The 23,678-nt window shown below is 43.2% G+C and overlaps 1 protein-coding gene across 6 annotated transcripts in view; it reads right to left on the bottom strand.

Annotated features, from left to right (window-relative positions):
• LOC126169406 (uncharacterized) overlaps positions 1-22,165 on the bottom strand; it is a 121,008-nt gene extending 98,843 nt beyond the window's left edge. For 5 of the 6 annotated variants that reach the window (XM_049920638.1, XM_049920643.1, XM_049920644.1 and 2 more), the window contains exon 1: positions 21,993-22,165. In XM_049920638.1, the coding sequence (XP_049776595.1) occupies positions 21,993-22,067 (75 nt within the window). In that variant the 5' untranslated portion in view covers positions 22,068-22,165. The remainder of the gene's footprint in view (positions 1-21,992) is intronic. The other variant, XM_049920641.1, reaches the window with a different exon arrangement.
• Positions 22,166-23,678: the final 1,513 nt, after the last annotated feature.

The following is a 23,678-nucleotide window of genomic DNA, read 5'->3' as shown; positions in this document are numbered from 1 at the left end:
CAGTCTTCCGTGCTTCCAATTTCCATCACTTACTCACAATATTGCACATACACTCAGCCGACCGAAGTGGCCGAGCGGTTCTAGGCGCTTCAGTCTGGAACCGCGAGACCACTACGGTCGCAGGTTCGGGTCCTGCCTCGGCCATGGATGTGTGTGATGTCCTTAGGTTAGTTAGGTTTAAGCAGTCCTAAGTTCTAGAGGACTAATGACCTCAGATAGACCATAGTGTTCAGACATTTGATTTGAAAATACGCTCATTTCTGGTCCGGACAAGTTGAAAGGAAAAATATGAGATTTAAATTTTATTTATGTGACAGGAATTAAAGTCATCGACTGTACTACTTGTTCAAACGTTCAAATGTGTGTGAAATCTTATGGGACTCAACTGCTTAGGTTATCAGTCCCTAAGCTTACACACTACTTAACCTAAATTATCCTAAGGACAAACACACACACCCATGCCCGAGGGAGGACTCGAACCTCCGCCGAGACCAGCCGCACAGTCCATGAATGCAGCGCCTTAGACCGCTCGACTAATCCAGCGCGGCGTACTACTTGAATTTGGCCGCGCGACGACCTAACTGACTAATTTCAATGGTAAACAACTCAGTAACGGCGCAACATATCGAAATTTTTTCTTGACACTAATTTCTCAGCACAGCTTCCCCAGCAAACACTTACAAGCTATTCGGACTATTTCTAGCCACCTTGTATATATATCTGCCACGCGTGACCATTAAGGATTCGTTAAAAAAAAAACGGATTTAATGTCCCTTCAAAGACGGGTCATTGAAGACGGAGCACATGCTGGAACTGAACAAGACTGACAGGAAATTGGTCTTGCCCTTCTCGAAGGAACCACCCGCTTACCTTAAACAGTTTACCGAAACGACGGAAGATTAAATTGTGGGTGACCAGAGGGATTTGAAATTTGCTTCTCCGGATTGCGTGTCCAGTTTCTTACCTGTTGTAGCATTTCACATGATGGACATGCAGATCATACGCTGACCCTCACAAATGCCTCAGATTGGTCTCAAATTTTTCAGAAATATCGTCATGTAATGGCGGCTCAGTTCCATATAAAATTTTATTTTCGTAAATAATGTGACTGGTTGATTGAACATGTATTAGTTGCACTCTTCCTGCGTAGTTTTCTATTTCTTTGGATTCCTATGTGTGGTGATGACATAAAACCTACAACAAAAAGGAAGTTTATGGTTTAAATTGAGAAAGTCAGTGTCTTGGTCACATAATATTTTATTAAAATTTATTATCCGTTTCCGCTTTGCAGCCGCCACCAGATTTAAAAATCACAAAATATAAATATAAACTTATCAATAGAAGAAAATGGATATTAATTGTGCGAATAAAATGAATAGGTTACTTAAAAATTTGCTCTTGTTGTTTCATGTACTGACCTACGTGCCGCTGCTAAATTTTTAGGTAATTTGATCAATTTATTCGCACATTTAATGTCCATTTTTTTCTTAGGTAAATTTATTGCTATGTATTTTTATAATTTCTCATTTTTAGATCTAATGATGACTGCAAAACCGAAACAGATAATCAGTTTAATAAAATATTACGTTACCTAGACATTGACTTCCGTAAGTGGTAACCAACACATTTTAACCGTATGCCTTTAGAAACCAAACCTTTCCAAGCAGCAGTGAAAGCAGGCGCCAAATACTCTTTGTGCGAAATGTTAAAACAACTCTATATTCACTGTCAGTATGTTACTATTAAAGTATTTAATCTTCCTGAACCGGAATTTAATTATACTTGTCTTTATCGACGGAAATTTCTGGACAATGTTATTGGGCCATGTCATTAGTTTTTCTTTATAGGTATCAAGTACACATTCTCTGACAATTCTTAGGTTCTAAGAGCAACGTGCCTCCCTTTCGACATTTTTATTCGATGTACTAGAGTTTTTAGGTGAGTATAAAAAGAAGATTCAAGCGAGTAACCAACATTTGACTATAAATCCTACGTAGCTGTTTCATGTCAGCCAATTATTCATTTTTCGTGTTCAGTGCAACGGGTTGCATAGTTGCGGTTAGTATAGCGGTCCCACTTACGTAGTGAGTGTGAGAAGTTACGAAAACACAGTTATCGTCAAGTCCAGGCCGTTATGAGTTTTGTTTTTATCTCTCACCAAATGTCAGACTATGTCGTTGCCATTTCAGTTATTGCAGCCTATACCGAAAATGTTAAGAATGAGGCTGGTCTCCGGAAGTGGCGCTTAATGTTTGAAAATGCTGAAATAGAGGATCATGGCGTGTCCGATTAGTAGCTATACCATTATATACGGCACATTCGCTGTTTCGCCTCTTTCTGATGACACTGGTCATATCCTTGATGAATATTATGCGTGTTATGAGGGCCTGCAGGATGTTATCGGGTACTGTCTGATACCCAGGATGGCCGCCTAGTGTGATCATGGTCTACTTGAACTGGTATCGGGATACGACGAATGTCTCATTGTCCGCGGAGAAATCGGAAAGGGTGTATACCAAATTTTATAATGTTGCCAAAAAACATTCTTGTGAGAATTCGCATATTCGATTCTTTCTTTCTGATTAAGTTCCCACGATCTTTACCATTAATTAGTCTTCATTACAACAGTTTTGTGTGCTGACTGTATGATTCGAGCATTTTAAAAGTAAGTTCCGACTATAGTATACACTGTAAATTATTGTCTTAAATCTGGCTTGAGGCGTATGTGAAAATACGTAGTTGCAAGACATCCTTTAAACCTAGTTGATATTTCTAAGACCTTAGATTGCACCAATAGATAATAGAAGAATTGGTTAACGTAACGCGAGTGCTGCCGCATACGACTTGGCCAATTTGCAGACACCAGAAAAAAAGGAAATTGAAATCTAAACAGAAACTGGTTCAAATCCTGGTCGATTTCACGTTTCTTCATGTTTTTTTCCCTAAATCACTTTAATCCATGTTCGTTTCTCACGTTCCTGTATTACTCCTTTCGCGTACATTTATAACGCCAAATAGTGCCGAAAGTGGTGTCAATACATAGAGACTGGGTTCTTCGTGGCAGTAAGGAGACAAGCTCATATCAGGGCGGGGGGTGGGGGGGTTTGTGGACACGATTTATCTCCGTGTCTTAAGATCACTACACGTATAGTGTCAGTAATAGCAGTTGTTCACTGTATTTTTTATTTACTGCACTTTCTAATGATTCGCAACATGTAGCATAAGTTGTTCAAAGTTCCCACTGTCCACCGTGCACAAGCTTGAACTTGGGACCACAGTCACTTTTGAACACAAATACATCTGGCATAGCACGAGGAATTGCAATTGGCACCTACACTGATATCAGCAATGAAGTACACTCCTCAAGGACTGCTACTGGTGAGTCTGTCATCCATCAAATCCGACGCAGTGTACATGAAGCAACACGAGCTAATCATGTTACCTCAGAACTCGGAAAATAAATCTCTCTCAACCCACTTTGATGTGGAGTTTTTTTTCGTATTTGTTCACAAGAAGATTTATGTAATTATTTTCGATACGGCATTTATTGTAACATGCGACACATCTATTTCGCGCCAGTCGCAAAAGAACGTGCTAGTATCGCCACTAAGAGGATGCAAATCAAGTTTGCTTTCAATACGCGCTGTAAGATCGTGAGTGTAAGTTACCTTTGAGATTGGACGTGGTGAGTAGATGTTAATCGAGAATGTTATTAAGGCGACACGTCACCGAGTTTGAATGGGGTCGTGTAATAGGGCCATGAGAAGCTGGATGTTCATTCTGGAGTAATGCAGGAAGACTTGGCAGGAATGTAGCCACTGTACATGACTGCTGGCATAGGAGATCACAAGAATGTACGGTTGGAAGAAGACTGGGCTCCATACAGTCAGACTCTGAGCAACAGTTGGCACCGCAGTGACACAGTGAACTGTTGCAATTAGGTTACTTCAAGGACAGTTCCCAATCAAACGCCGTGCAGCGCGAATTCCATTGACCCCAAACCACCGCTGTCTGCGACTTCAGTGAAGTCAAACGAGAGCTCATTGGAGGGCAGGGAGGAGGTCTGTTGCGTTTACGGATAAAAACTGGTTCTGCTTCGGTGCCAGTGATGCTGTGTGTCAGTTAAAAGGATGGCAGTTGAGGGCCTATAACCAACCTGTCTGCATGTTTGACACATTGGGCCTACACCTGAAGTTAAGGTTGGTTGGTTGGTTGGTTTGGGGAAGGAGACCAGACAGCGAGGTCATAGGTCTCATCGGATTAGGGATGGACGGGGAAGGAAGTCGGCCGTGCCCTTTGAAAGGAACCATCCCGGCATTTGCTTGGAGCGATTTAGGGAAATCACGGAAAACCTAAATCAGGATGGCCGGACGCGGGATTGAACCGTCGTCCTCCCGAATGCGAGTCCAGTGTCTAACCACTGCGCCACCTCGCTCGGTGAAGTTAAGGTCTGGGGTGTAATTTCGTATGACAGCAGGAGAACTCTCATGGTTATCCGACGCACCCTGATTGCAAATTTGTACGCTAATCTGGTGATTCGACCTGGTGTGCTGTCATTCATGAGCAGCATCCCAGGAAGTGTTTTCCAACAGGATAACGCCCGCCCATGTATTGCTGTTGTAACCCAACATGCTCTGCTCGATCACAAAATCTGTGTCCAATCGAGCACATATCGGAGATCGTGGAAGACATCGAGCGTTTATCCACAAATTGCTTTAACCGTCCCTGTATTGGCCGTTCAAGTGCAACAGGCATACAGGGTTATTACAAATGATTGAAGCGATTTCACAGCTCTACAATAACTTTATTATTTGAGATATTTTCAAAATGCTTTGCACACACGTACAAAAACTCAAAAAGTTTTTTTAGGCATTCACAAATGTTCGATATGTGCCCCTTTAGTGATTCGGCAGACATCAAGCCGATGATCTAGTTCTTCCCACACTCGGCGCAGCATGTCCCCATAAATGAGTTCGAAAGCATCGTTGATGCGAGCTCGCAGTTCTGGCACGTTTCTTGGTAGAGGAGGTTTAAACACTGAGTCTTTCACATAACCCCACAGAAAGAAATCGCATGGGGTTAAGTCGGGAGAGAGTGGAGGCCATGACATGAATTGCTGATCATGATCTCCACCACGACCGATCCATCGGTTTTCCAATCTCCTGTTTAAGAAATGCCGAACATCATGATGGAAGTGCGGTGGAGCACCATCCTGTTGAAAGATGAAGTCGGCGCTGTCGGTCTCCAGTTGTGGCATGAGCCAATTTTCCGCGGGCTACGCGTGAAACTTGCCCGCACGCGTTCAACCGTTTCTTCGCTCACTGCAGGCCGACCCGTTGATTTCCCCTTACAGAGGCATCCAGAAGCTTTAAACTGCGCATACCATCGCCGAATGTGTCGTTGCCTGAAGTGTCGTTGCACTGTTATGACTGACTGACTGAGTGCATTTCAAGCACGACATACGCTTTCTCGGCTCCTGTCGCTATTTTGTCTCACTGCGCTCTCGAGCGCTCTAACGGCAGAAACCTGAAGTGCGGCTTCAGCCGAACAAAACTATGAGTTTTTCTACGTATCTGTAGTGTGTCGTGATCATATGTCAATGAATGGAGCTACAGTGAATTTATGAAATCGCTTCAATCATTTGTAATAGCCCTGTAGAACTCCATCCTGCAAAATCACATGCAGCACCTGTACAACATAATGCATGCACTATTGCATGTTTGCAGTCAACGTTCTCGCGGATACACGGTGATTAATGTACCATCATTCGACATGCTCATTGGCTTATCTCGCACTTTCATTAACCTGTGATCTTGCATTGTTAATCACTTAAGTAAGTATTCCCGAAATTTCGTAACTCAACATTAATCGTTTCTTGATGCTGGATTTTTTTCCGTCAGTGTATTTTACAAACAAGATACCGATAAGATATTCCGACAAATGATTGTACGCAGACGGACGAGTATTGTGCTTTATATTTATATCTGTAAGACATTTTTGTATATTATTCGCCCATTTTTCTCTTAATATTGACATGTGCTAGCATTGACTTTGTCTGTATCAATTTGCTTGTTATTTGACTAGCCGTCGAATGCCATTGAAATAATTACATCGTTCCATAAAAAAATAAATAAACAATAAAAAAAGTTTCTTCCGTGTATAGGCAGATAAAAGGCGAACGCGTATTGACTACAAAGCAAAATTCTCGCCCTTTTGTGAAATTTATTTACTGAAAACATCGTTTCGGTACTGTGAACAGCTTCTATAATAGTAAAGATGCCCATATTACTTGGGAACTTTAAATTCAACACATCATTTGCCACACGTTAAACTTGGCACAATGCAAACAATGTTTAGGAGTCATTCGATCAAGCTTGCAAAAGCACAATACGAAGCACTAGAGCTTCTAATATAATGATTTTGTTTGTTCCCATCCAAAGAGAGCAAAAGACCACGTTCGTCTCTGTGCTAACCCAACAGTGTCGCCCAAATTTTAAAACAAAAGAGTGAGCATCCTTCGCTTCTTTCGGCACGTTCAAAATACCTGCATCGTATACAGTTTATGTGACCAGAATAGTTTTTGCTTCGGTGTGTTTACTTGCGAGTCTGCTGCAGTGAAGAAGTCAGTTTACAATTCTCCCAGTTCTTCCATTTTGTAATGTATATTCTTCTGTGAAGCGTGTTCCAAAGAAATGATTCAAATGGCTCTAATCACTACGGGACTTAACATCTGAGGTCACCAGTCCCTTAGCCTTAGAACTAATTAAACTTAACTAACATAAGGACATCACACACAACCATGCCCAAGGCGGGATTCGAACGTGCGACCGGAGCAGCAGCGCGGTTCCAGATTGAAGCGCCTAGAACCTCTCGGCCACAGCGGCCGGCAAAGCGTGTTCCAGCTATTGCTTGCAATGACAGTTGAACAGTCTTCCTATTTGATCATGACTTGCTCAGCTGGGAAAAGAATCCAGCGAAGGTAATATATTCACCGTCTTCAGGCAAGCTGTTCATATCTTTAATTACGTGTGACAGAGTCAGAATAACCCGTAATTACGCACAATAGGGTCAGAATGATGCGACTAACGAAAAGTGATGCAACTACGTCAATATCTGCGACTGTCGTCAAAGATCGTTTCCTCGTGTTATTCTGAAAGATCGATGGTAGATTTCGGAATTATTCATCACTGTCATGTATGTGACAGCACATGTTGCGTGACATACTGCTGGTGATGGTTTCTACTGTTATACGATTCCCTAGCATCAGACCAAGAGAGACTACATAAAATTGCTAGGTCTCCGAGAGAACAATCGTAGCCGCACTGCCTGAGGGGCTTTGTCACTCTCCCCGCGGCTCCCCCCCCCTCCTCCCTCCCTCTTCCCTCCCACATCAGAATTTCGAGTCCTCCCTCGGCCGTGGGTGTGTGTTGTCCTTAGTGTAAGTTAGCTTAAGTTAATAGTGCGTAAGCTTAGGGACTGATGACCTCAGCAGTTTGATCTCATAAGACTTTACCACAAATTTAAACAACAATCGTACGTTTGTACTGATGTTCAACTGTCGCGGAATAATCATTCACATGTACCGTGAATAGACGCGGTAGGTCCCACTCAAAAGACAGTGCAAAATTAGGAAGCTTCATACCAGGACTGCGGATGTAGCTCATGAAAATATTTTGCAAAACCATACTTATTTTGAGCAAAAAGTGGTCAAGAGCAATTAATAGCCCATTCAGATACTTCAGGGTGAGTCAGCAGGAAAGGTACATGCTTTGAGGGATGATCGTATTAGTGACTCTGAACAATAAACATCATATGGACATAAGGTCTATACCGGGCGGTTTCCGACATACAACACATTTAATATCACTAAGGTATGTTTTTCTAGAATAACGCGAAAACTGCGTCCTCCGGCAAAAACGTAAAGCAGTTCAAAATTAGACTATATTAAATTTCCTACAGGTTCTATTCATTTTTTTCTCTTGGACTAATAGTTTGTCCGAAGAGAGCACGAGAATGTTTAAAATCCCGCGCATGCTCTGTACCTTAGGTAATTTTTGTAGGATATCGACGTACATTCCCGACTTTGTAGCCCAAAAGTGTCTTGTATCAAATTGTTTGTCTCAGCTTCCTCTATACTACTGTGGTACGCTGTAAACAGTGACAGTGTTTGAATAGTACAGAAAATATATGACAAAATACTTATATGTGCGCTGTCCCGGAAGCCATTTGGAATAGGGCATATGTCCATATGAGGTCTTTTGTTCTGAATAGCTAATACTACACTCTTCAAAGCAAGTAGCTTTCTCCCTGACTCACCCTGTACATGTGCTCTCTTCGACTCTCTACGAGGTGACAGATGAAAGCAGCTAAATCGATAGATATCGATTGGTGTTAACCGGTATTGACGACTACTAACTCCAAACAGCTGGGAAACCCGGGTCGAAAATATCAATAAATAATACAGTTTCAAGATTAATCACACATCGCATTTCAGAGACCGTTAACTCCACGCGTCATTTCTGGTTGTGGTGTATATGGATGAAACGAAACATCCTCTCCTAGCTGATGTCATTACTCACGGAAAGAATGAAGATTTGGGGTTTAATGTCCCGCCGACATCGTAGTCATTAATGACGGAGCACAAGCTCGGATTGTGTATCAACGATGGGGAAGGTAATCGACGGTACCATTTCAAAGTAACCATCTCAGCAATGAGGGAAATCACGGAAAACCTAAATCTGGATGGCCGGACGCGGATTTGAATCGTCTCCTCACGAATGCTAGTCCAACGAGCTAACCACATCCCCGCTTCATTCGATCTCATTTTGACTTCATTCGATTCTGCAACTTCTACTAATTTCCTAGGCAAGGATGCGCGTGTAAGGCAGTGTGAGTTGACGCAATGGAATTCTAGTATGGTTAACACGTGGCGGCTGTCGGTGCGGCTAAGACAGGAGCGCTTTGCCCTCACAGCTGCGCACTTGGCACAGCCGCGGCGTCACAATTAAACATCGTTATTAGCGTATGTGTGTGTATGTTTTCTGGCGACCGTGTTAGACGGCGGATTCACGGAGAGAGAATGCGGCGCAAGAATAGACCGGCGCGTGCCGGAGTGTGTGACAATGTCCGCACCGGCCAACAGCAACAGGCGGTCTTGCGTCATTGCCGTCCACGTAGAGCAAAGCTGCTCGCGCCATTCACTGCAGCAACAGGTCTTAGATGTTCGACTTGCATAGATCCGGCGAAGGAATCGACCCTGCATTATGCCACCGTAAGCTCAGCGGTCAGAGCTTCTGTCATGTGCCGAACCATAAGTCGATTCCATGTGTTCCAAATGATTTTTCCTTGGTTACAAAATTAAAATTGAAGAACCAATGCAATTTTCAAAGAGATTTAACAGTGTTCGTACATCTCTCATTGTAATTAGCCCATATCTAAGTGCCGGCCGGAGTGGCCGTGCGGTTCTAGGCGCTACAGTCTGGAACCGAGCGACCGCTACGTCGCAGGCTCGAATCCTGCCTCGGGCATGGATGTGTGTGATGTCCTTAGGTTGGTTAGGTTTAATTAGTTCTAAGTTCTAGGCGACTGATGGCCTCAGAAGTTAAGTCGCATAGTGCTCAGAGCCATATCTAAGTAATCCTAGAGTACCGTAGATGGCGATACCGCTGCAATCACCCGTACATCACGATACATCTACTCCTGTTACATTTCGTAACTTTAGCAATGAATATTTCTTCGATGTGAGAATATTGATTAATATCCATCGCTAGTGACATGTACTTTCATGCAATGTTATTTACTATCTTTTATTCTCAAATCCTTTCAAAAAATCATCTGATTATTCAAATTAAAAGAAATGTTTTTGTATCTGAACGTATCTATTGTACATGAATGTAATCTGTAATTAAGAATCGACCTGGATCATATTCTGTGAGCAATTGATATAAATGTATCTTTGGTTTATGTTTACACTGCTGCGAGTTGTAGTAATTGAGGGTTGGTGGTGAGATTTGATGGAGGAAAGACAGAATGTAACTCACCTGTCGTGTACCATTGTGGAATATACTGTTAATGTTTGATGAAGTGTAAAGAAAGTGTTGCGTGGTTTTTTAAAAGGGAAGAATATATAACAGACCATTTGATGTATCATTTTAAATAAGTTAATTTTGTACCTGAAATACGTCTTTTTGAGAACTTAGCTAAACGTCATTACTGATGAATTTATTGAACAAACGAATTACGTCGAAATACTGACTGTAAGAAGAAGATTAACTAAATTGCTACTGCATCCTTGACATGTATTGATTTCATTAACACTTCATAATTTTATGGTGTCTTGTCAAAATGACATAAAAACAGCCGAAACTGAGACCATGTCAGACGTTGTAGGTGAAAGTACTTGAAGCTGAGGCATTAAAACGAGAAACGCAACTACAATGTAACTAGTTATGAATTGAAATGTCCCATTCATGTGGCTAGTACAGAATATTATTTTATTCCTGCTGAATCTTGTCGTACTCTTGATTATTACCTAATAAAAGATTGACGAGGGAGACAACAACCAGCCACAAATACTTTTGAGACGCTTTATTTCATTGCCTTAGACGGCTTTTGGTCATTATATAAACAATTCGTACCTCTCTCTTTCATTTTCAGGTGTCTTGACCACACTTGGTACATACATTACACGTGAGTGTTTCCGACACTACTGAGTCATTATTGGAACAAAAAATCCAGTATCTTTTTTCGAAAGCAACACGTCAAGTCGTCATTTAAGTGACCACAATGAGTGCTTGATCACGACTCGATGTCGTAACAACATACTGTCGTAACAACATACTGAATTTTTGGTTAACCGTAAAATATCTGTCAAATACGATCAAGACATTTGTGAATGAAAGAAAGTATTTTAAACACACCGCGTGTTCCCTTAACAATCTTTAAATGTAGATAATGTTTTGGTGACTGTCCACATAGCGTTGCCACATTGTACAACGTAGTTACTCCCAGCCTACTGTTCAGTCAGTGAAAGTTTCCTAATACCTCACTCTGACATCGAGCTTCAGGAGATGATTGGTCTGAGATTTTCAGTCATCATATCGAATGAAATAGTGCGGCATGTCATGTGACAAGGAGTTCGTCTGATCTTATTCTGTCGGCGTGGCATGCGGAGGTGCGGTGGGCAAAATGCTTGTAATCAGCCCCGCTAGATGACTTAGACAACATTTCTAGCTGGTGTGATGAACTGCAGGTAGCTCTAAATGTAAATAAAATAAAATAAAATAAAAATAAGTAAGTTAAATAATCGGATGAGTAGGAGAAACAAACCCGTGAGAATTTTGGGAAAGTGCGGTTCATGTGTATAGAGGCCGCATATAGGACGCCAGTGCGATCTGTTCTTCAGTACTGCTCGAGTGTTTGCGATCAGCACCAGGTCGGATTAAAGGAAGACATCGATGCAACTCAGAGGTTACCGGTAGGTTCGAACAACACGCACGTAATACGGAGATGCTTCAGGAACTCAAATGGGAATCCCTGGGGGGGGGGGGGGGGGGGGAGGCGACTTTCTTCTCAAGAACACTATTGAGAAATGACATTTGAAGCTGACTGCAGAAAGATTCTACTGCCGCCAACATACATCTCTCGTAAGCATCACGAAGATTTCTTCAGAGAAATTAGAGGTCGTAAGGAGGCATATACAAAGTCGTTTTTTCGTCGCTCTGTTTCCGAGTGGAGCAGGAAAAACAATTACTAGTAGTGGTACAGGCTGCCCTCCGCCACGCACCGTAAGGTGGCTTGCGGAGTACGTACTCGTATGTAGTTGTAGATGTAGATCGTGGGTGCCACGACGAAAGGGGACACTGTTCTTCTCACGTGGTTCGTTGTCACGTGTGTATCGTGAATAGCTCGATTTCGAGAAATGCGCTAGATGAAAAACTGACATGATCACCTTGAAGAATGCAGCGAGCCAATGCTTAAGAATTATAAAAAACTAAAACAGTCTTTGATCGAGAATAAAAAAAGCACTCCGGGACCAACCGACCGCCGTGTCATCCCCATTGGAGGATGCGGATAGGAGGGGCGTGGGATCAGCACACCGCTCTCCCGGCCGTTATGATGGTATTCTTGACCGAAGCCGCTACTATTCGGTCGAGTAGCTCCTCAATTGGCATCACGAGGCAAATGGCAACAACGCATGGCGGCCTGGATGGTCACCCATCCAAGTGCCGACCAGGCCCGACAGCGCATAACTTCGGTGATCTCACGGGAACCGGTGTATCCACTGCGGCTAGGCCGTTGCCGCTTTGATCGGGAATATTTTTTAAAATTAATTCCCGGTTTAAATCATTGTGATCATAATCACATTTACGTATCTAACCAAACGCGCCAACATCTGAGCAAGAGTATTATGATGGGTTTTAGTAGTATAATTAGTAGTGTTTATGAACATGACCTGGGAAGCGTCTGATAAAATAACACATCTGTCCCCTTAACATTAGTAACCGAAGCAAATTATCTTCTTATTTTTTTGTGGCAGGTTACTATTACACATCGTCACCGGCTCAGACCGGTACAACTGTCTCGGTGGACAAGAGAGGTGGACTCAAAGCAACGGCTAAGTAACAGCCGAGCATAGCACTTTGGAGGTGTGGCGATGAAACTTTAAGTTCCGTGCCACCCTCCGACGGTGGAAGTACAGAGGAGGGGTTCACTAATGCGCCAACTTTACGGTGAGGGAAAAAAGTGTCTGGACGAGAACAGGCCACTGCTAGTGAGTGTACGAAGCGGACAGGGAAACGTGGTCGTATTGGGCCTATCGTCAGTCATAGCCCGAATCCGAGTCCTCCAGGATGGTGAGCGAACGGGGTGCCGGTGTCAGCGCCGTGGAGCTGTGGTGCCGATGGTTTGTAATCCAGCGACCGTCTCACGAAGGGCGTCCACTTTACTGTATAGATCTTCTTAATACGATTGTCTTCCTGATATACAGGGTTATTACAAATGATTGAAGCGATTTCACAGCTCTACAATAACTTTATTATTTGAGATATTTTCACAATGCTTTGCACACACATACAAAAACTCAAAAAGTTTTTTTAGGCATTCACAAATGTTCGATATGTGCCCCTTTAGTGATTCGGCAGATATCAAGCCGATAATCAAGTTCCTCCCACACTCGGAGCAGCATGTCCCCATCAATGAGTTCGAAAGCATCGTTGATGCGAGCTCGCAGTTCTGGCACGTTTCTTCGTAGAGGAGGTTTAAACACTGAATCTTTCACATCACCCCAGAGAAAGAAATCGCATGGGGTTAAGTCGGGAGAGCGTGGAGGCCATGACATGAATTGCTGATCATGATCTCCACCACGACCGATCCATCGGTTTTCCAATCTCCTGTTTAAGAAATGCCGAACATCATGATGGAAGTGCGGTGGAGCACCATCCTGTGGTACGTTTAGCTCCCTGCTTGCTTTATTCATCGACTTCCGCGGGCTACGCGTGAAACTTGCTCGCACGCGTTCAACCGTTTTTCGCTCACTGCAGGCTGACCCATTGATTTCCCCTTACAGAGGCATCCAGAAGCTTTAAACTGCGCATACCATCGCCGAATGGAGTTAGCAGTTGGTGGATCTTTGTTGAACTTCGTCCTGAAGTGTCGTTGCACTGTTATGACTGACTGATGTGATTGCATTTCAAGCACGACATACGCTTTCTCGGCTCCTGTCGCCATTTTGTCTCACTGCGCTCTCGAGCGCTCTGGCAGCAAAAACCTGAAGTGCGGCTTCAGCCGAACAAAACTTTATGAGTTTTTCTACGTACCTGTAGTGTGTCGTGACCATATGTCAATGAATGGAGCTACAGTGAATTTATGAAATCGCTTCAATCATTTGTAATAGCCCTGTACTTTGTACATCGTCGATCCCTATACGAGAGTTACGTGTATGAAAGGAAATTTTAGGTAGCATCCTACAATGGATCTAATTATACGCTCCATCTCAATTTTAATCGCAATATTAACTTATCCCATATTGGTTTATGTATAATCTTTAACTTACTATCTTTGCCTTTGTGATCACCATTGCAAAATATGTTACAGTCAGCAGCACCTAGTGGCGAAGTCTCCTCAATTCCTTGCGTTGCAGCTGTAAGCACAGTATGCTAGCAGCGCACCTATATTACGCATCGTGAGTGTTCGTCACGGTATTATCACGTTTTCATATCTGGTGACGATGCCAATCAAGGCTAAAATTTTTATTTCCTTATTTACTTAGCTTAAGGAGAAAGGCGTATGTTATTTATCAGATGCTTCGATACTTCTCAGGTCATGTTCTTAACGCTACCACATTGTGTCATAACCCACTAAAATGCTCTTATTCATGTTTGCTCATTTATTTCTTTTATGAATAAATCTGATTATGATCGTAACGGTCGAAACTCCAATTAATCTAAGTACAGATATTGGCGACCAAAGACTGTTTCAGATTTTAAGAGCCATGTGCCGTAGACGACAAAGTGTTGATGATTGATGTCATCGTCGACTGTTGCGGGCTGTTACAGCGTATAACAGTTCTTCATCGCCGGACTTTGCGCCGCTGTCGCGGATTAAATTCCAGACATCTCCGCAGTGTCTCAAGCAGTAAGGACATGTCACACTGTCGGATGGGCGCGTTAACACCGGCGGTCCCTTTGGTGCTATACGAGAAGAGTAAGCTATATGCCGGTACTGGAGTTTCACCCCATCTTTGGAAACATGACACCACTGTGTACACACGCCCATTACAGCACCTACACTCAACAGATACACTTAAGACAAGACTGTCACACAGCGAGGGAAAAGTGGCGATTAAGCATAGAGGAAGGAAAAAGTCCTTTCCCATTAGGCGGCTTCGGAGTTTCCCAACCAACAGTACCATAACAGCTTTCTTTCTTTACAGCGTGCGAACTGGCCACAGTACACGAGTCACCAATTACGACGATAGAGATCGTCTAGAACCGCCTCCTCGACATGGGGTGCAGAAACCATCGCCCCATAAGTGTATCTCACCTTACCACCCATCAAAATGCACAACGATTAGCATGAGCGCTTGAACGCTGTCACTGGACGCTCGATACATGGGAAAAGAACTGAGCTGGTGACCACCGATAGGCGCCGGTACACTACGCTAACAGGGCAAATATTCGTCGAAAATCATATGAGACGAAGCATCGTGCCTGCTATTGGGACACCGCTCAGGTTGGTTGATTTGGGGAAGGGGGCCAAATCAGCGAGGTCACCGGTGCCGTTGGATTAGGGAAGGATGGGGAAGTAAGTCGGCAGTGCCCTTTCGGAGAAACCATCCCCGCATTTGCCTGAAGCGATGAGGGAAATCACGGAAAACCTAAATCGGGATGGCGGGGCACGGGTCTGCACCGACGTCTTCCCGAATGCGAGTCCAGTGTGCTAATCACTGCGCAAGCTCGCTAGGTCACCGTTCAGGTGAGGTGTTGAGATATTGCCTAGTAGGGAAATGGAGCCTCTTGATTTGTCTGTCAGCAACTTCTACCGGCTAACGATACAGAGTCATGGTGACCGGTCATGAGCCTCTGGGTGTTTGCCTATTTGAATCTTGAAAAGAATTCACCATCTCATCATTCTAGAATTGTGTCTAACTGGTTCGAGGAGCACTCGACGGGCATGAACGTTCTTTTATGGTTTTATGACACACTGATTATGTTATAGCAGTATTGCTGTGGTGGTGTGAATGTGCATTTCTTTAACGCTATTGGTTACGTTTCCCATTTTTCTGGAATCTTTTTCACTCTGCTGCAGTTTCATTTTTCTTTCTGAAGCTATTTTATCAAGTGCTCAAGCTACATTCACGGTAAAAACTGTACAAATCGTGTCAGCAATTTTACAGAAGTACGTCTTAATTGAAAGATAATAATATCTTACAGTGGCTGATGTAGTAGTTTTCCTACGATTTATTTTCCTGGGCATGAAAGCAACAGAGTGTCACTGAAGCGGACCTTACTACTAAGAACACTGGACTGCTTTTCGATTAATGTTAACAGTGTGTCGGACCTGAATTCGAATGTACCTCCTTATCTTTTTCGACCAGTGTACTCCAAGTTATGCTATCCGTGAATGACTCAGGGACCATTTCAGTTTGAACTTGTCGCTCGTTTCCCTCGGAAGTTGTCATCTAAGAATATCTGATTAGTCAGTCGTATCAGAATGTGGGGAGAATCTCACGTGTTATATTTCAGCAGAGTGCGCCGTTTGCAGCAGTCCGTCCATGTGCTTCTTTTCATTCCCTATCATAACGATATACATGCTTTTAAACGGAAACTGAATAATGTTGCTGCTGGCCAAGAAAGCTCTACGGATACGTTCTAAACACGACGCCGAACTTCGCTTCCAACCAAAGCCAAACAGTTGTGTGAAGTCACGAAACAGCTACACGGTTTGGTTTGTTTCTCGTGCATAAACTAGTCGCAGAGGCATTCCAGAGGTGGAATCAAACACGTGGTGAGAAATTGGATAAATGTTGATCCTCTGCGATGACAGACTTCACATCCTGTTGCACTAAGTCAGGGGAGCCATGCCAGAGCTCTAAACATCAACTTTCAGTACTTTATATGTAGATTAAGTAGCTGAGTAAATTATTCATTGCGAGATTTATCTAATCGCTAGTTATAAGAGGAGATAGATGATAATATAGGTTGGGTAAAGGATTTTATATAAATCACGTGCACTAGCGTAACACTAAGGTTTTCGAGTCTCACTTGCGTTGCATTTATAGCCAACAAAAATGGCCTATCAGCTTATGTGAATGTGTGAGGATATTTGTTAGGCTATGTACTACAGCGCACTTGATAATAACAATACTTCCTGCTGTCATTTTCCATCTCTGACGTCACAATGAAGGCTGACAAAAATGATTTCCATCTAAAGATGTTTTTCTTCAATATTTTGTGATTTAATATGACATTTCTTTTCCTTATTGAAATGTTTTACTCTTGTATGTTTTATATTCGCAAGTCAAGCAACACTTTGTGACGAAACCTGATTTCGTTTCGACTTTTACTGCAGATTAGGTGAACTGCGCAACCATACTTCTGCTGCTGTCCCAATCTGATACACACATTAAGCAGATCCAACACTGTCCCAAAATGTTGGAGAGGCCCGGAAACCATAAAAATGAAAAAAAAGTCAAAACATTTCAAAAATTTCTGCAAAATATTTACCAACACAGACCTTGAAGCCGCACAGACGCCCTCGTCATTTGTATATTAAACCATTAAAAATATATTCTGTAAATAAGCCAAAAAATTTCTAACAAGAAAAACTCTCGAAAACAAAACAATAGTGCATTATTTGACTCACAAAAAATTACAGAGTGCAAAATTTCTGAAAACAGGCAAAAAAATTAAAATTATCAAAAAGTGGCAAAGCTGAAACAAGCACAAATAAAAATCTTAGTTGGGACTGGCGAGCGAGAAACCACATCTCTTATGAAATTTCCCAAAAAAGGGCTAGAAGAAATCTGCCATCTCAAATACATCGGCTAAACGCCCCCTCTCTTCTTCAAATAAATGACGAGGCACAGAGTACAAGAAAAGATTTACTTTAACAATAACGAAATAGTATGTGATTTTCTTCTATTAGTCTTTTTTTCTATGGAGGACAAAGTTGGTGAAAATACTATCAAAATCTGGCATCGAACACTGACGGCCAATGAAACTTATATTTTCCGAAACCATCTCCGCTATACCTACTGCCCGTAATAACAGAACTTTTCTAGCAGGTTCCTGAAAGTCAATAACCGAACATACGATGAACTTTTTCTTGAAAGAATTGTGTCTTCGGAATAATTGGGGGAAATCTACACTAGATAACTGCATAGGATTGCATCCCTATTATCTACTGCTGCTGAGAAATGCTGAAATTGTACGGAATTTTTATGTAGAAGTTGAAAGCAGCTCGACGTTAAGTACAGTACTGGATCTAGCTATTTATACCTTCTTGTCCTGAATTAGAATCAAAGTGTTACTGTGAATTTTTGGAACTTAATTTCTGGCCTCTCACTCGCCATGAAGTTGGAACTGCGAAGGCTTTTACGACAACGCTACTGGTCATACGTTTCAGGCAGTGAAACAAGAAATGGTCCTTGCTTTTGATGATGTGCGCAAAATATCGACATTTCTTGCAGCGGTGGAGAGAAAGTCCAAAAACTTATTTTTTTTATTCGCACATGGTGGCATAGGAGACGCTAAAAGCGTTTGGCACTAAAATTGGTTAGAGTGTTCATTTGAAACTCTACAGGATTTATTGTCAACGAGGCAGCAAAAATGAAATCGTGTTTTGCTCTGGTAAGTTTTTATCACACTGGGATAGAATGCACTTTTTCACCTGATTTTCATCACGTGATCTTGGCAGGCAGTGAGAGAAAAATCTCTTGCAAAGCCCCACCGAAAATGCTGCACTGCAGTGTTTAGCGTAAACAGGTGCGACTCTATCTAAAGAGCGTGAGACAAAAAACCCTCGACTCTCTCCGTCGCTGCAAAGCAATGCCGACGTCGCCACACCTGGATCTGCACTGCATGGCCAGATAAAGCGGCGTAAAAATAAGATGCTGTCCTAAAAATACAGATCTCAAATGCGGCAACGCCCGGAGCGAACAAGTCAACGCTCCGACACCCGCGAATCCATTACAAGCAATGATATTGTTCCCCCGCTTCACCCTGAAGTTCCAACACATGGTTATTGAAATGATTTTACTGTATCAGTTACCGGGAAGTTTCGACCAGCAATCTCGCTGAAGGATGGATACAGTAGTTCTTCCAATTTCACCGACTTTCACGACAGAACTTCAATCCAAAATATGAGGTAGAACTGTCGTTCAGATACGGCTTTACAGCAGTCAGTGGTAGCCATGGACCCAAGCTTGAGATGAGAAATAAATGCTCAGTACGATTCAGATCAAGGAACTTGGGTGAAGGGAATCCTATGATTTCAGAATTTTTCTCTTTCCAGAGTCGTAGTACGCCCCTTAAAAGACGAACTACAATTTATAAGGTCTTCCATGCGAAAATATGGATTTATATGGAGGGGCGTACTGAATAAATGACAGCGTCTTATTTTTTTCGACGCTTCTGAACGCCGCCCACTGGATATCTCTCTCGCTCTTTATACTTCTGGCTTCTCCATCTCTCCGAAAGACTGAATAAAAGGTGAGCCATTACGCTTCAGAACCAACAATCGGCATAAAGCACTCAGTAAAAAAATTGATAGGGTCCTTTGTGAGTTTGCGGAATATGTAGAATATTCTCGTCAAATATTGCTGTCATGAGGATTGCAAGTGAAATCTGTAGCAGTCGATGTTTGACACGAAGTACTGTGACCTCCTGATTTGTCAGCTCATTGAGCGACATTTCTCAAGTAATTGATAGAAGAAATAACATCAGTGTTAGAAGGGATCTAAAACGCCCGTCTATGTACCTACACCGTTAGAAAGTCAGTCTACATACAGAGAAGCTGAGCTCGATTCCTGACACAGCCAGCGTTTTGCGTGGCAAGTCGTCTGAAACAGGGTTCCTCCCAGCCACTGACGACAAATGAAGAATTGATGGTATCCAGAATGAATCTGTGACTCTTCAGCGGAATGAGCGCTGTTTTGAAACTGCTGGCAGATTAAAACTGTGTGCCATGCTTGGATTCGAACTCAGAATCTTGCATTTCGCGGGTAATGCTCTTATCGATTGAGCTGTCCGGGCATGAACCACGACCTGTTGTCACAGTCTTATTTCGCCAGCACCTCTTCCCAATTTCATAGAAATTCTTCGGCATATCTTTTGGGACAAGAACTTCTGGAAAAAAGGATATTGCAGAGCATATACGAGTACAGGGTGGCTCAGCTACCCCTATCGACGGGTTTTACGCAACCTGCAATACATTCAAATACCACGCACAAGATATTCATACTCTCTTGCTCGCTACATGCAAACTATTAGTCCTATAGAAAAGAAGAAGACCTTTTTATCGGAAATTCAATGAAATTATGCATTGCGATACACTTTCGCTAGAGCCTGTACATTTCTATTTATTCAAGAAAAACGCAGGAAAGTGATCTTCAAAGACGTTTCTGTTGAATAACTCGAAAACTATGGCCTCCAACGAAGCGTATCCCAGTACAAAATTTAATACATTATATTTCCTAGAAAAAGTCCTGTCAATTTTGTTTTTACGTCTAATAGTTTACTTGTAGTGAACGAAACAGCATGAAAATCTCGCAAATGGTTTTTGAAGGTGTTGCAGGTTGCATAAAACCCATTGGTAGGGGCAGCTGAATAACCTTGTATTTCCAAATGTCAGCGTTTCTACTACACAATACTAGGACGAGTGACTGAGTCTACTTCTTTATCTTCATCGTCATTGCTTTCTGGATGCCAACCAGAAGACCAGTAATGTCAGTTCTGCTGGGCCCTACGAAATATACATTCCACCAATCATGTCAACCTTGTAAATCAGAACTGCAGACTACTTCAAGGGAAGCCTGGCATTAACGGCCAGTGTACAATGTGCTCACCACAGTCAAATCCAATTAAGCTGTGGACAGTCAGTCCTACAGTACTACAGCAGCGACTTTACTTTCACATCACGTGGTCAAAAACTCTTTTTTTCACAACTGCCTTGACTGCATTAGGTGGACTTACGACTGTTTACTGGTTTAGAGTCTCATGAATCATCAAAAAATGGTTCAAATGGCTCTGAGCACTATGGGACTTAACTGCTGAGGTCATTAGTCCCGTAGAACTTAGAACTACTTAAACCTAACTAACCTAAGGACAACACACACATCCATGCCCGAGGCAGGATTCGAACCTGCGACCGTAGCGGTCGCGCGGCTCCAGACTGTAGCGCCTAAAACCGCTCGGCCACACCGGCCGGCCATGAATCATCATCAGTGCCAGTAGCTAGTGGCAAAAGTAAAACATTAGATAGTGATCAAGTGCGCATCTTTGTCACTTAGAATCCAGTAGTGATCTAGTGGCCGGCCGCGGTAGGCGAGCGGTCCTAGGCGCTTCAGTCTGGAACCGCGCGGCTGCTGCGGTCGCAGGATCGAACCCTGCCTCGGGCATGGATGTGTGTGATGTCCTTAGGTTTAAGTAGTTCTAAGTCTAGGGGACTGATGACCTCCGATGTTAAGTCCCATAGTGCCTAGAACCATTTGAACCATTTGATCTAGTGACTACAATGGACGCTAGATGACTCTTGGGCGTTTTTCTTTTGAAACTAGATACTAGTTCTTGTGACAGTCGAAACAGGTAAACTGTCATAAGACCACCACACGCAGTCAAGGCAGTTGTGAATAAAAGCGTTCACCAAATGCGATCAAGACGAGCATGAAGAAAAGAACTTCAAAATAGATCGCGAGCTCCAATTCGGTAATGTATTTTACTGATTATCGAGTCAAGCTGAAGGGACTTTAAGACTGCTGTAGGTTGTTTGGCCTCTACGGAAACCTTGTTGGTGATACCTATACGGCGTCCTCGGGACCGCTGACGACTAATACTGTCACCTACGCCCCAATTTGGTCGAGGCAGTTGTGAATAAAAGCGTTCACCAAATCCGATCAAGACAACCGTGAAGAAAAGAATTTCAAAATAGATCGCGTGCTCCAATTCGGTAATGTACTTAACTGATTATCGAGTCAAGCTGAAGCGACTTTGAGACTGCTGTAAGTTGTTTGGCCTCTACGGAATTCCTTGTTGGTGATACCTACACCTCGCCCTCAGGACCGCAACAACCAATACTGTCGCCTACGCCCCAATTCTTCGCAGGTCATTTCTGAACGTCATCGCTTTTCAGGCTAGATAGGAAATCTGATTGATTTCAGACTGACAACAAAGGCCAGCTCGGTAGCAGAGCGAGAGGCGGCGTCCAGTGGGCGGTGCCCGGCGGTGTCGCGCCAGCGGCCTGCCAGAGCGGGCCCAGCCCGGCCTGGGACTCACAGTGACGGAGTATGTGGAGTAGCTGGGCCGGCTGTAGGACCGGCGGGTCGTGTAGAAGTCCGACTCGTACACCATGCTGCTGGCTGCTCGCTGCTGGCTTCTCGCTGGTCGTCTGCTGGTCCACTCGGCTTGCCGCTGTGGTCGCTACTGCAGATGGGCCAGCGCCGCCGCTCCTCCTAGACGCTCCGGGCGCAAGCCGCGCATGCGCACGCGGCGACGCCGACGGCCTGGCATCCGGACAGCTTCCAACTGGTCCGTGACGACACCGACCGGCGCGCAAACGATGCTATCTCTGAGTGATTTCGAGGCAGCTTTAAACAACGACGGACGCGCAGTATTCGTGCCCCTGTCACAAAATGAGTTACTACGTAGGCAAATTGGGCGGAGTAGCTCTTTTCGTCTGCTAACTGAATGGCACTACGTGTAACTTTCTAACTCGTGTGGCCCACGCATGGAAGTGGCACAGTGGTTAAGACACTGGATGTGCATGTGATGGTCAGTCCACCCAAATCAGGCAATTGCTGTTGAGGGGGAGGGCCGGGCCACATAAGCAACATTCACAGTTTATAACAACAACACTTTTATTAAACTTTTCTTTAGGAAATAATTTTTGTGATAAGGTAAGTTAGCAAAGAATCCTTACAAGCACGGGCAAGAGCCCTATCCAAACAACAACATTAATCTTTAAGCAGGCATTAAGTGATTCGCAAGTTAATTCTGTACACAGTAAAGCACGCAAAAGGAGACTACAATAATGAGATAAAGTTTACCCAATCATGGATATCACACATTTTGTAAAAATAAAATACAAACAGATACATTCCTTCGTGACAGATTTTCAAAACAGGTGACGTCACATAGGCACGGACTAATCAAGTAGCAGAAGGGCGGCCCACTGGACCCAGACCAGAGGCGGCTGGACCCAGAACCCACAGCAAGCGGGCGAGCTGTACAGGGTGCCGCACACAGTACACTATAACACACTGAAGAAAAAGGTCTTAGAGCCCGTGCTACTATACAATTTCAGAGAAAAGGGGGGGGGGGGAGAAAACGGCAGACATTAGTTCCTGAAACGTAAAATAACTACGATGTATAAAATAATAACCTATTTCACGAACATTGAAGTAAAATAGTCAAGGGTGAATCAACAACTAATGCCCTTGACGTAACCTTAAAGAACGAGGGCGAATAGCATAGTACCAAGTCAGCATAGAAATTTAAACTACACTAGTAGGTTAACATATGCTCACTGAAACTGGGAAACTGAACAAGTAATGCAATTAGATAACATGGAACGTACAGATTCAATGTTAAGCCTGTGCTTTGATATAACAACGTCCACACAGCTCAGTGTACCAGGAAAAATATTACAGTTTCACCATTCCGAACAGCAATAGTACCTATTAATACACCTCGAGTACTCGGACTGTATCACATCACAAAGTCCAGATAAACCTTTAACCAAACACAATAACATGTGTTTACTTAAACACCACTAAATAGAGGGGACCTTATGGTTGGCAAGACAACAGTTTCTAGTCATGGTGCCGATACTTGGTAAGCAAGGATCAATATAATATGCGCACCAAAAACAGGACAAGCAATTCTCACCAAATCTTTTACAAAATCCTTTCCGCACGACTCGATTCGGGTAATGTGGCCGAGTACAGTTCCCACACTACAAGC

Source organism: Schistocerca cancellata, chromosome 1 (assembly GCF_023864275.1).
Source record: "Schistocerca cancellata isolate TAMUIC-IGC-003103 chromosome 1, iqSchCanc2.1, whole genome shotgun sequence".
NCBI classification, from domain to species: Eukaryota; Metazoa; Arthropoda; class Insecta; order Orthoptera; family Acrididae; genus Schistocerca; species Schistocerca cancellata.
This window is presented reverse-complemented; position numbering and strand designations above follow the sequence as displayed.